Source organism: Pelecanus crispus, chromosome 3 (genome assembly GCF_030463565.1).
Source record: "Pelecanus crispus isolate bPelCri1 chromosome 3, bPelCri1.pri, whole genome shotgun sequence".
Lineage (NCBI taxonomy): Eukaryota > Metazoa > Chordata > Aves > Pelecaniformes > Pelecanidae > Pelecanus > Pelecanus crispus.
The window spans coordinates 47675637-47689270 of record NC_134645.1 but is presented as its reverse complement, the minus strand read 5'-3'; the positions used below and the strand labels follow the sequence as shown (position 1 = coordinate 47689270).

Genomic DNA, 13634 nt, shown 5'->3' with positions numbered 1-13634 from the left:
TTAGCTGCAGTTTAGATGGGGATTTATTTGACTGACCCCAACTTTCCTAAGCTGTCCCTGTCTTTTTTGCTGTCCCTGCCTCCTCTTCTTGGCTTATTCACTTTATTTAGTCAGTCTCAGTGCTCATGCCTCTTTTCTGTCTCTTTGTCCTGGAAGCCTTGGTCTCCACCAGTGGCTGTCCAGGATCCTTGCCATCTTTTCCTGGTTTTCTTGTCACAAAACCTTCAAGTCCACATCCAGCCTCCTCATATACACAGTCTTTCTCACCAGCCTGGAGTTCTCCTTCCCGCAATATTTTTTCCCCTCTCTGCTAGTTCCCAGCCAAAATCATCTTTGTGTCCTGCCCTGCCCTATTCCTCCTCTGCAGCTTTGACCTGGGTAGTTTCCATTACTAAACAGTCGGCGCAGGATGATCTTTGGCACATTTTCCTTCTGATTAAGAAGGGTTAAAAATTAAAAAAGAATTAGGAGAAAGAAAAAGTTGTGAACAGCATGAATGCAAATATTTTCCTCTGTTAATCAGCTTTTACTTGGTTTGAGATCAACTACTGCTGCAAGAAGAAAAGAAGGCATAGAGAACAACTAGATTTCTCACTTTAAGTTTTTTGGGAAGAATATTTACAAGTGAAAAATACCTCATTTCCTAAGCTCTTTATCTGAGCTACCTTTAGATTTATAAAATGAAGTATAGTTTAGAGCTGTAGGTGAATTCTTTCATTTTTTCAGCATAATTATGTTATGCTACTAGTTAATGACACTCAATTACTGAGAAAGTTTTTCAGTATTTTGAAGAATTTCTTACCACTTTTCAGTTTAACACCAGAAAAAAGGAGTTGGTTTTCATTTTTGCTTTTACATGTCATGTTGAAAATCAGATAGTCTTTGTATTTTTTGAGTTAAGTGAACATATTACCCAGATCTGTTAACTGTATGTGAACATGAATGCGTAAATTAGAAAGCTGGATGGATCTTAGCTTCCTGTTACCTCATAGTAAGCACAGCTTATGGCCTTTGGCTCTTCCACATTAAAACTAAGTGTAACAAAATGTAGATATATAATACTCTCTTTTATAAAAAAAAGTCATGTCTGATACTTAATCCTTTTGCAGTTTTATTTATATAGCCTACTTATAACTGAATGTTCCAGTGGCTGTGTAGCTTGACACAACTGTATATTGCTAGTGATTGACCTAAGTCTTCAGCAGTTGGTCTTGTGTACATTGTGGCAGCATGGCAACTGCTGGTTTGGAATTTTTTTTCTTTAAAATACTTTTTATCCTTGGTCTAGGGTGAGTTGGAATTCAGGAGTGTTTGATGCGAAATAAGAATTTTCTTTTATGTTGTGATTATGGCTTGAGATGGGTGTTTGAAATAGAACTGGTGCAGATGGTAATATTAATCCATTTGACTGGTGTTGAAAATCTAGTGGCGTTTCTCTGTTTTGCTTTTCATGTGAACATTACCATCCTCTCTTCCACTTTTATTGCAGCTGATAATCCTATAGTTGCTGAAGAGAAAGGACCCTGCTACCGGTTTGTTAGCGCAGGAAAGCAATGCATGCATCCTCTTTCTGTTCAGCTCAGCAAGCAGCTTTGCTGCTGCAGTGTTGGCAAAGCCTGGGGCCCGCACTGTGAGAAGTGTCCACTTCCAGGAACAGGTAAGAACTGTCCATTAAAAATACAAGCTCTTGCCCCCACCCTGTGTTTGTTATGCATGCTTTAAAAAAAAAAAAAATCCAAGAATTAATTTCAAACAAGAAGTGTCCATCAGTAAATTATGACAGTTCTCTACATGATAGCAGAATAATCAAATAAATAGTAGTTTTGTTCACAGGGATTTTTGATTAAAACAAAGGAATTATCTTTGATATGTTGTGATAGAATTCCAGATTAACAATATTTGAATCTCAGAATATGTCTTTGAACTTTGATTCTCCATGACATGAAGATAAATTTATTGTACATTATATCCTGACTATAGATACAGGCAAATTGGTTAAAGGCACCGGTGAAGGGATGGCAGCTTTTGAGAATTAGGTTACAGAACTACATGTGTTGTAGTTTACGTTACAGTTAGTAGGATATGTATGGGGGTATCTCTGCTTTCTAACCTTCCTTCGTATCTTTACCATCCATTTTGAGGAACGTGCTAAGTATGGTGTTGCCTTCTTAACAATAAAAAGGTAGTTAAACATTTCATGCCAACTTTCACTTAAACAATTCCTTACTTGATACATAAACAATTCCTTACTTGATACATAAAGTTCACTTGTATTACAAGTGTTCACTTGGAATCCTGCTGTTTTTTAAATATATAAGGACTTGGAAAATAGCAGCTTGGTTGGTCACCACCCTCATTTAGGCTGCTCATAGATTAAGATAGCACATATTATAGATACTGATCACTGCTTTCGAGTACCTTCTATTCCCTGGTTTTGCCTAAAACTTAAAAATGACCGAAGTTGGAGTCATTAGTCAAAATTAATTTAATATTATTTTTTGTCCAACTGTATGATCAAATTAATCTTTTTTAAAAACATCACTGCTTATTGTAATATACATGATATACAGCCTGTTGAGTATTTCAGCACAGGTATTTGTAATGGTAATCCACTGTTCTTAGTGAAGTTGCTGCTGCAGATGTCACTGTTATGGTACAGGTCATGTATTTCTCTGGAGTATTTTCTAAAGATTCAGATTTTCAAAACTAGCTAGCTGCTTTAGCAAATCCACAGCTAGCATCAGAGACATGATGAGAGCAGCAGATCCCTTACCTTTTTAAGTTGGGTGTACAGAAATGTAAGTGACCAACATTTTTGAGCATTTCAATTGATTTTTAAAGCCATTGTTTCCTGCATGACCCAGTGGTTGCTAGGTCACTGATTAGGATTTTGAAAGCCCAGTTCACAGTCAGATAAATAATATTTCTATGGCTTTTTAATGGAGAAAAATATATTCTCATCAGATGATTCACAATTTAAATGCAGATGCTTTACATCTATGAGAATATTGCATATGACTTTATGCCCAATTGTGTGTATTCTGAAGCAGAGAATATATCTTTTTGCAAAGTTGACTGCTCTCTAGTCATAAAACATACATCGTTGAATATTATGTGGACTTGGTCATTTTAGTGATTTTTCTTAGTGAAAAGACTTCGGAGAGAAAATCTGTGAGTAGAAAATTCTGATGAGCTGTGTGGGAAACACTTTTCCCATTTCATGACAGCTTTCATGAGTTAAAAACATGTTCCTTTCTATAACTTTCTAAGGGTTAAATTCATAACCTTTCAGAGTTTTCTATGAAAAATGTGTGAAAGTGGGATACTCCAGAATGGGGTAATGTATTTACTGCAGCATCCCATGTTAATTTAAGAGTCATTGAATTCAAAAGTCATGATCTCACTCTCTGATAGCTTTTAAAATATTTATACAAAGTAGACCACCTCCAAAAGAGAGACTGAGAGAGGCCAGCTTTGTCTACCCAGGTGCTGAGAGCACTTAGCAGAGCTGTGTTAGAATAAGGCTCACATTTCTATTCTGCATTTGAGAGAATATGACCTGAAACAAGATTTCCTACATCCTGAGTATGCATCTGAAAAGACAGGCGTGAAATTTTCTCTGTCCTCCTCCTTTGACCAGAGTTCTCACCCTAAGTTGGGTGTTTTTACGGCAAGTTTTGATATCAGCATTTCCCAACAAAAAGTATTTCACTCAATTTAATCAGTTTGACCCTTTGTCTTTTCTGTTACTAAGACACCATCAGAACACAGTATGCAATTAATGCATACTGCAATTTAATGTATAATTTAATGACTTCATCTGTGGAGTACCTATAGCTAGTATGTTGTGTTTTTATTGTAGATGCTAACTCATTTTAAAACCCTGATGTGTTCAAAGCAGAATTTGTGAACTTACCAATGCCCCACTCCGCACATCTCTTAAGAAGCTGTAAGAAGTCACATTGGGCACATGGGAGACAAAATCTTTGGTGTTTCAACCCAACACAGCTTTACCTAGAGCAATGAGGACAATGAAGTACTGCCCCCTTAAGACTTCTGAAGGTCTCCCTGTCTCTGGTGGGAGCATAGCTATTATCTTTGATGGGGAGGAAGGCTGACCTGTATTTCTTTTTCATTCTAGTCTTCCACTAGGACTGCAAAACCTGATGCTCATGTAGAGCAGCTGCAGAGATCAGAGCAGGTGCTGCTGCCTGGCTTTCATTAGCTTTTTCTGTAGCAGCTTTATAAATGAGATTATTTCCCCTCTCTTCCAGAGGTGATTTGGCTTTTTATGATCCCCATCTTGTTTTTATCCAGCCCCTGAGGTCAGTGGGAAGACTTACTCAATTCAGTGGAATTTGGATCAGGGCTGGTATGAGACCTCTGATGTAGTCAAATGGTATCTTGTGAATGAATGTTGTTACTGGTTGGTATTCTTGTGCTCCGTTGTTACTGGTTGGTATTCTTGTGCTCCTCTAGTACAGGGTGGTGAGCTTTTTTCCCTTGGTTTTGGCAAAAAGAGAACGATAGAAATAGTGATCTTCATTCCTTATGCAATGCAGATGATGATGATGACAATTTGCATATTTAAATTCATATTTGGAAAGGATATACTGTTTGAAGAGGATTAATACAAAAAATTATCTTGCTAGATTAAACATAACTGAAGAAAGATGGTAAACTGGAGTGGAAACCTCCTGGGAATAACAGCCAGAACATGCTTTTGGGAGAATGCTCAGTCATATTAGCATGCAATGCAATGCTTGTCTTTAAATATTTTTTGTAAAAAATGTATATACAGTATGAGATTAAATTTATAGTGGTAGTCATTATATTTTCCACTATGTCAACATATTGCACTTTTAGACTCCTAAAAGGAATATTTTCCCATCCCAAATCTAGCTGCTTTTAAGGAAATCTGCCCTGGTGGAATGGGTTATACGGTTTCTGGCCCTCACAGAAACAAGCTATATCATCACCCTGCAGTTAGAGTACAGCCACCTGTCATTGGCAAGACCCCGATTACTCAACCTGTTGCTAAAGGTACTTCTCCTCCACCTCTCCCAGCAAAGGAGGAGCCAGTGGAGGCACTGACCTTCTCACAGAAAAGTGAGACTGACATGGCTGTACAAGAAGGTGAGAGTGGGAAAATTTAGTCTTTCTATATTTCTATGCATGTGTCTTCAATAGTATGTTTCTTTGTGGAGTAGCTGCGTACAATTCAGGACAAAGAGGCGTCACTTCCCACAGCAGAGCATTCCATGTTGTGGAGTGTATCGTGTTACAGGATTTACTTCTGAAATTTTAGGTATAGCTCCTACCAGATGCTGAGAACACCATGGAGAGAGACTGCTTTAATCTCAGTAATTTTTATGAGAAGAAACAGTAAATATTTGGCTTAAGACTTTTATAAAGATATTTATAATCTCCAACATATAACCAAGGACTCAATTCAGGCTTTGATTTACTAGTATTTGGGGTGGTAGAAGCTAAGGGGTTTTCATCATCTTCGTTCTCGACACTCCTGTAGATTGGCACCACCTGATGTGGGCATGCTTTCATGTGGTCTGCTCTCACCCCTGCAGCTGTGTACTCCCTCAGCATAACCATGTTGGATCAGCCCCTGTCTGCGGGGTGATTAACAATTAGTTGACGACTCTAAGATATTTTTGTCAGACTGTTTTCTGCACGCAAGCTCTTCTAAGAACTTGGAGCAACCAAAATTTTCCTGAGTCTAAAACAAATGCAGAAGCAAAGAATTGCAGAAAGCAGAACTATTATAAATACATTGCCAGCAATCTTGGCATGAACTAAATGTAGACATGAAGAAATGCATTGCTGAAGAACCCTCTCTTGGTATTGAGTACTTAATAGGTTATTTCCAAGCAGCAGTTATGTACCTGTATGTCAGGCCATTATTAGAAAGAGTTTCAGTCAGCTGACTTTGCAAAATTCTGTGCAGCATGGGTTACTTTCCAGTTAAAAATCACTGCTCCAGTTTTGCTTTCAAAAAGAAAATGGAGCTAAACTGAATCTGGAGAGAAAACTAAGCCATTCAATATACTTACAGACTGCTGGATTATAAAATCTCACATAAACCTCTGGGCTTTTCTGTATTAAAAAGTGGAAAAAAGTGGTGTATCATTTGCTAAAATATTACTTCAGTAATTAGAAAGATTGCCACATTCTAGTAAATCTTAAACCACAGAGAATCTGGAGGAAAAAAAATTTTTTTAAATAAAAAACTTTAAACAACATGCTTACTCTAAGTCAGTAATGACACATACGCATGTTTGAATTTCATATTCCCTTTTTGGATATGTTTGCATTTGGAATTTTTGAGATTTTATTAGAAGTACTCCTAGTTCTGATAATCAGCCTCCCTGCTACAACTGAAGAAACTAGAGCAAGAAGAGCGATTTAAAAAAAAAAATTAAAATAAATTTTAAAAGTCTATCCTGTGGAAAATGTTGATTGTGAAAAGAAAAATATTCTTACCATTTTTTACAGAAGCACACATATTTCCATCAGTAAAAGACAAATTCAAAAAAGGCAAACTGCAGTGGAAAATAAAAATTTATATGAAATGTTTACCTCTCCTTCCCAGAAGAAAGTGACTTTTGTGGAGAGAAAAAAAAAAAAACCAAACCACTTTTGCTTCCTTAAAGAAAAGGCAAATTTCAAAACTTGATATTTTTTTTTTTTTTTTTAATTCTTGCAAATTTATTAATGGTTAGTTACATACCATTATGATATTAATTTACCTTTAAAAAAAATTACAGCTGTTGATATTCCTTGGAAGGAATATAAAAAGTTTAATCAGTGAGTTAATAACATGTGACTTTCTTGGATTGTTTCTGAGGAAACAAATGAAAAACCTGTAAGGCAGCTGAATACTGAGTAAATAATTATAAGCATTGGTCAGTGTGTAGAATCTTATTCTGGTTTCAGGTTAGTTTTTACACTTGCTTCAGGAACATTACTTCAAGGTTGCACCATTTTGGAATGAGGTTAGAGTCTGAAATTTTTCTGCAATGGCAACAACCACTTTCAAATGTGCTAGTAGTTTTAAGTAGAATGTGTAAGTAAATGTTATGTGAAGACTGATTACTTTTCTTTTTTCTTTCTGGTTTTAGTGGCAACTGCAGCCCCTGATCAGGTAAAACATGATGTGATTTATCTAGGAATTAGAATGCAGACCATGTGTATGAGATGTGATACGATAACTCTGAAAAGGGTTTAGGATTTATGAGGAACAAGCAACTTACTGTGGACTTACAGTGCAAACCCTGAGTCAAAAAGAGTTCATGCTATTGTTACATACAGCAACAGGCAGGTAGTGAGGTACAGGAAAAGATTACTTTAACCTCTCTTTAGGGCATTGGTGGAGAGTCTAGTACTATATTCCCATTCTAGAGCCTGTATTTTAAAGAGGATATTGAAAAATGCAGACAGTATGGAGAGCCACAGATACTGACAGCTAGAGAAAATGAGTTGGAGAGAAACAGTATGAAGTTTTGAGAACCATTTGTGACACCTGCTTAAGAGACTTGACTTAATGCCTAATGCCTAAGTTAGTTTCCTAGGTTTTTTAGGGTGGTTGTGTATTCAGTGGAGAAGAGCAGGTGTGTATCTGTGTTAAGTCCTCCATTCTGGAGGTTCCAGGTTCTTTATGCTGAAGATAATGGGATTCATTAGGAATAACTGCAGCTGTACTTCATTTCATTTTCGTGAAGACTTACAACCATCTAACACTTTTATGAAAATAAGATGATCAGCAGAATAGCAAAGAGAACCTTTCACAGCGGTCAAAGACTTAGAGACATATGTGATTGTATCATTGTATACTTTTGTGTGATGCTGAACTGCAATTAAATACTATTCGTAAGCAATTAAAGATCAGAGGATGGGAGAACTATGGAGAAACAAAGCCAAAGATACAATTAGAAGCTCCATGAAATGGCTGCTTCAAATAAAATCAATGTTAAATTGTATGCCATTGTGTAAACATAGTATTCCATGTTCTGTCAGGCTTAAATTGGTGGTAATTAATGATCTGCTATCAAAAGCCACTTGTGAGAATGTTAGCAGTTTCTCAAGCCCGGATTTTGTGGGTTGTTATGATAGCTGAATTTAGAGAATGTTTTCAGAATGTAAATTTTTTATCATTCTTTTAGGAATTAGCTTCCCTTGATCAAGAAAAACAGCCTGATCTAGAGCCTGGGCAGCCTCAGCTTTCTCCTGGAATCTCAACAATTAACCTGCATCCACAGTTTCCAGGTAACTTGTTTCGACTTGTCTTTCAGTAGGAGAGAGTGCTTACAATTCTTCAAAGAATGGCAAGGTAGCAATTGTAACAGAGGTTAATGAAAAATTGATTGCAGCTTCGCAAGCAATTTTTCCATGAGCAGAATACAGGGGAAAAAAAAAAGTCGTGGAAGCTGAAGAGGGAGGAATTGAGAGGTTAGCATTGGCTGGGTGACTTGTTAGGAGGCAAAGATATATTTTTGATAAAAGTGATATCCTGGATTACATACATGAGGATTTTAATGTCAGTGGAGTTGAGGCTTTGTACCCTTTTCAAGAGGAAGACTTATTTAGGTGCCTCCTTGTAGATTTATGTATAACTTTTGCTGCAAAAGTTTTAGTCTTGTACTTGCTTTCTTTAGCACCTCAGCTTTTTTCACAAGCAGTAGAATGATGGAAAATGCAATTATACTATTTTTTCTGTTCCAGATCTAAGCAGAATAAACTAAGGAAAAGCTCCATAGTGTCTGGTTCATTCAGTATCATGTGTGAATTCTTTAAGGGTTGGGGGTTTTTTTGAATGCTTTAAGGGTTGGGTTTTTTTTTTGGATGTGATTGATTTCCATTCCATGTCACACAGTAGTGATTGAGAAAACATCTCCTCCTCTGCCTGTTGAAGTTGCTCCTGAAGTCTCTACTTCGAGTGCAAGTCAAGTAATTGCACCTACTCAAGTTACAGGTATTGTACTTCCTTTTTAGAACTAAAATAAACTAAGAAATGATTGAGTCCCTGACACTAAAACTTGTTGCTCCATGCTACTTCTGAATTATAACAGTGAAGAGAACATAGCTGTAGAACAGAAAGGAATAATCCGGGGAGAGATAGAAAGTACAGAACAGCACAGCAATGAGGGTACTGTCAATAGAGCTAGGACTGGACCCTCCCAGGACGTACCTGCCATTTCTGTGCCCACAAATACATGATAGAAGGAAAAATTAATAATTCCACCTCAGATTACATGATGTGCAACCGAAGTCCAGAACTGAAGACTTCTTGGCTGCAAGTCAGGTCTTTAGACGGTTCGCACATGTGTTTATGAAGTATACGTGATCATGTTCTTTGAGGGATGTAGACTTCATGGGATGTAGATCAGCATGTTCTACAAAAAGCAGATGAGGAGTTATTGTAAGATCTATTTTAAAATGTTCTTTTGATGTTTGTGCTTCTTCCTTTTTTGATGTATTAAAGTTGCCTTTTCTACATCCATGTGTCAAGAAGTGAAAATAACAGAAACGCAAGTAATGCTGCTGTCATAGCTGAAACTTGTCTAAGTGATGGCTGTGTCCAAAAGGTGTGAGAATTTCACTTGTACATTTGAAAACAAAAAAGGTGAATGTACTATGTGTGTATACATGAGAGCATTGCAAAGTCACATTGACTAGTCTCTCAGGATTAACACAGGTTTTGAAGTAGTTGCAATAGCCAGGTAAATACTTTGAGATGCAGTATTGTATATGGTAGAGAGATCTAGGCCTATGAAGAGGTTTCCCAGTTTACATTCACAGGGAGAAATTGCACATGCTTTATTAAAAGTTTAACTCTTCAAAGATGGCTTTCCTTCATGCAGGAATGGATTTTTGAGTTGCACGCAACATGCACAGGGTCTAAATCACCCAGTTGTTTGAAGTATGATTCTGTCTGCAGTTAAATCCTCCTGAATCTACTCTAAGAGTAGAGAAAGTATCCTGTCCTTCTGTAAGCATTCAGCTGCCTCCTTCAATTACCTATAGTTACAGTTCGTCAGTCCCATATGGAAGTTCTACTAATGGTGATTGTCAAACCAGAATTTGGAAGTCAGCTCTGCTGTGATTGTGCCCCTTCTGCCAGCCAGCTCCCTGCTTCCTTACAGGGAGAGGGAGTTACCCTGCTGGGAACTCACATCGGTTATTAAAAAAAATGGTAGTTTTCCATGTTCTGCTGTTTTTCTTTCTTCAGGAAAAGGAGTGGAACTAGAAGTTGCTGTGTGCTATAAACAAATAAATCAATCTGTTGTTCAGATATTTAAGAGATAGTAAAGTACAAGTGGAATAAGATTTGTAGGATGGAATCCTAGACTGTATTTAAAAAACTGAATGCAGTTAGAGTTGAGATGGTTTTGAGTGCCTTAATTCTGTACTTTAAGATTTAGTTAAATTTAAATGTAACATATTTCTAAAAAGTCTGGATAAATGATTCTTCTTTACAGACAGTAACTTTTTCAGGAATTACCATTTCATGCTGCTGTATAACCTTAGTTTAAATTGCAGCTAAACACAGTTATTAGTATTTTTTGCAGCAACACATATACTTTGAGAATTTCTAAAACTACTGTAAGGGTTTAGCATCCAGTGCTGCCCGTATCTGAATCTCTTTATCTTACAAAATACATCCAAGCCATTAACAGATGAGTGTTCTGTAAAAATAATCAGAAACCCACTATAGTTATTTTTGTAACCTTTGATGCAAATGTCAAATGGTATAAATTTTTATTTTCTATTATCTTCATTTTACTTTCTTTTTTATGTACCCATTTATAGATCTTGGATGGGACATGAGAATATGTCACTAGGAAAAGCCTATATGGTTTCTAGATTCTTCCAGAAAAAGTATCCATTACAGAAAGTCAGGACTTACAAACTTGATTTACAGTTGTTTTCAGGCCTGATCTTTCTACTTGGATTACAGAATATTGTACACTTACTGAACTACGTGGGAGAGTTTAACATTAAACTTTTTTTTTGTTTGCTTAGAAATCAACGAATGCACAGTTAATCCTGATATCTGTGGAGCAGGACACTGTGTTAATTTGCCTGTGGGATACACTTGCATCTGCTACGAGGGGTACAAACTTAACGATCAGCAGACAAAGTGCTCTGGTATGAATGGACGCTTTCAAAAATCTGAAATAACCATGCTATGAAATGCTTGAAATGTAGAGTCTGGTCAGGGGAAATATGCTACAGTGGAGTCAGGAGTTGCTTCCTCTACTGAATGCTTCCAAACTACACAGAAACTAGTTTTTGTATGTCAAAATTTGCCAGCTAGTCTCTGATTGATATAGCCTTTCAGTCGCTCATAACTGAACATGAATTTAATTAAATTGAATGAAAGCGCTTTGTGAGATAAGAGAAAAAGTGATTAGACAGACCACCTCTTCCCAGCTTTATATGCGGTATCTAAAATCATCAGACTGCTTAGGAAGAAGCAGACTTCTGTTTGGAGAAAGAATGACCAAATTAGTGCCTCTTTCTCAGAATGATTTGCCCAGCTACCAGCTCTGCAACTGGACTAAATCCAGTCATTTTGTTAGGTCTTTCCTTTCAACCTTCTGCTGAAAAGAGAAGGTATGCCATAAATATCCCAGAAGCACATTAGGAGATCTGCAAAGTGAGATCTTCATCCCCTTCAAAGCTAGTAAGTTCTGGAATGGAGGGCTCTGATGAACATGAGGCAGAGCTCAGACTGACTCTACATGAGCCGTTTCAGATTTGGAAGCAGCTGTATCGATATCTTTCCTAAATTCAGAGTATGTTGGTTCCTCTGTTACTTGGATCAGAAAGAGTTTATTATATTATGTTGCCAGATAACGTACTGTCAACTTTTCACACTACCAAAAGTTCACTAACTTCACACTGATACACACGCTATCAGGTGCAACTATGGTATTAAAAAATAATTTACACACTACACAGCCAAATGGCAACTTAAAATCCTTCTGTTTCATCCAAATTGCGTTAATGTTCCATGCCTGCAGCTTGTGCTCAACTTGCAGTGTAGTAATCTGAATAGTAATAACATGACATTCTTCAGGGCCAATGCAATATTCTTATAGTCTAAGCCAATAAGAGCATTTTTTTCCAACCAAAACTATTTAATGCATCTTTTTTGCAACTCTGAGGGAGAGGAAAACATATGCTTTTTCAAATAGTTAAAATAATTACAAGATCATTCTTTTCAAAACCATGGCATAGAATACACAAACAGAATCACAACTAAATATGTTATTCTGTAGTCTTATGGTTTTATTTCTTTTGTAGATATTAATGAATGTAATCAGGCACCCCATCTCTGTTCCCTTGGACGCTGTGAAAATACAGAAGGAAGTTTCCTATGTATTTGCCAAGCTGGATTCATGGCCAGTGAAGATGGAACTGACTGCGTTGGTAATTACTTGTCTGCTTTATAGAAAATAAAATATAAAAATGAATCAGGAAGCTTATCTAAAACCCCCTAAAGTCCCCTTTTCAGCTTTTTTCCTCAATGTCATTGGTACTGGACTTATGTCTGGAAGTGTTTTTAACTGTCTCTCACCAGGTACTGTGGTGAGGAAAATATCTGAGTAGCTCCTGCTAGTTTTCAAAATGATTATTTGTTGAAAAACAAGAATTTATTCACTATTGTGCTTGTTTAGGAAAATTACCATTTTGTAAAAACACCTTCTGTGGTGGAAAATACAAATACTCAAAACTCTTTCAATCACTAGCAGCTGTAACAAAAATATTTTTGAAATATAGCTGCAAACAGCCATGGACTTTGCAGAGCAATACAAACAGCCTGAATTGACTGTGATCTTTCTCAGGTTAGCGCTGCCTTGGGCACAATATACACACAGTGACACGCATTGTGTTTGCAACCACAGGGCGGCTCACTGGCCTTCTTACTACAGCCTGGTTCTAGATCTCAATCTCTCTGTGATTACAAGCAGTGAGGAAAAGATGGAACTGTTCAGTAAGAACACCTGTAGGGCTGTGGCTTGCAAACAGCTTGAAAATCCAAACTTACTTGCTTATGTTTAATTAAAGCAGAGTTTAGGAGAGATGAAGCGGTCAGTAATTTCATGGTGAAGCAAAGTTTCTCTTTTCTTTTTCATCTGCAGATTTTGATGAATGTTCAAGACCTCGTACTTGCGGGGACGGCTTTTGTATAAATACTGTTGGCTCATACAGATGTGAATATTGTGATAGTGGATACCAAATGAACCGGAGAGGTGAATGTGAAGGTAGGTTTGGACTCTTCACCTGTAATAATACAGTAACAGTTGCCAAGCTGAACAGCTGCAATAGGAAGAGCCATTTGTTCGCATTGACTGTTGTTTCTGATCTCAACGGAAACCTTTACATCTATTTCTTTATTTTTTAAGAAATCTGGCCATTAGATGGAAATATTAAAATAACACAGATTTTTTTCATGTTCAACTTAATATTTTTCTACCTGGCATATTTCTTTTAATGCCTTTCAATCTCCATTTGCTATTTGATTTCAGATGGAATGTCTTGGCACAGTGGTTTTATATCTATTTGTGTTCAGAGTTCCCTTCCCCCATCCCGCTCAGTGTTTATTTCCATGG

At 36.9% G+C, this 13634-nt stretch overlaps 1 protein-coding gene across 1 annotated transcript in view; it reads left to right on the top strand.

Moving 5' to 3' along the window:
- LTBP1 (latent transforming growth factor beta binding protein 1) overlaps nucleotides 1-13634 on the top strand; it is a 204995-nt gene that overhangs the window by 126975 nt on the left and 64386 nt on the right. The window contains exons 11-18 of the mRNA XM_075708573.1: nucleotides 1490-1657; nucleotides 4903-5136; nucleotides 7137-7159; nucleotides 8178-8280; nucleotides 8888-8986; nucleotides 11038-11163; nucleotides 12325-12450; nucleotides 13164-13286. Coding sequence (XP_075564688.1) covers nucleotides 1490-1657; nucleotides 4903-5136; nucleotides 7137-7159; nucleotides 8178-8280; nucleotides 8888-8986; nucleotides 11038-11163; nucleotides 12325-12450; nucleotides 13164-13286 — 1002 coding nt within the window. The remainder of the gene's footprint in view (nucleotides 1-1489; nucleotides 1658-4902; nucleotides 5137-7136; nucleotides 7160-8177; nucleotides 8281-8887; nucleotides 8987-11037; nucleotides 11164-12324; nucleotides 12451-13163; nucleotides 13287-13634) is intronic.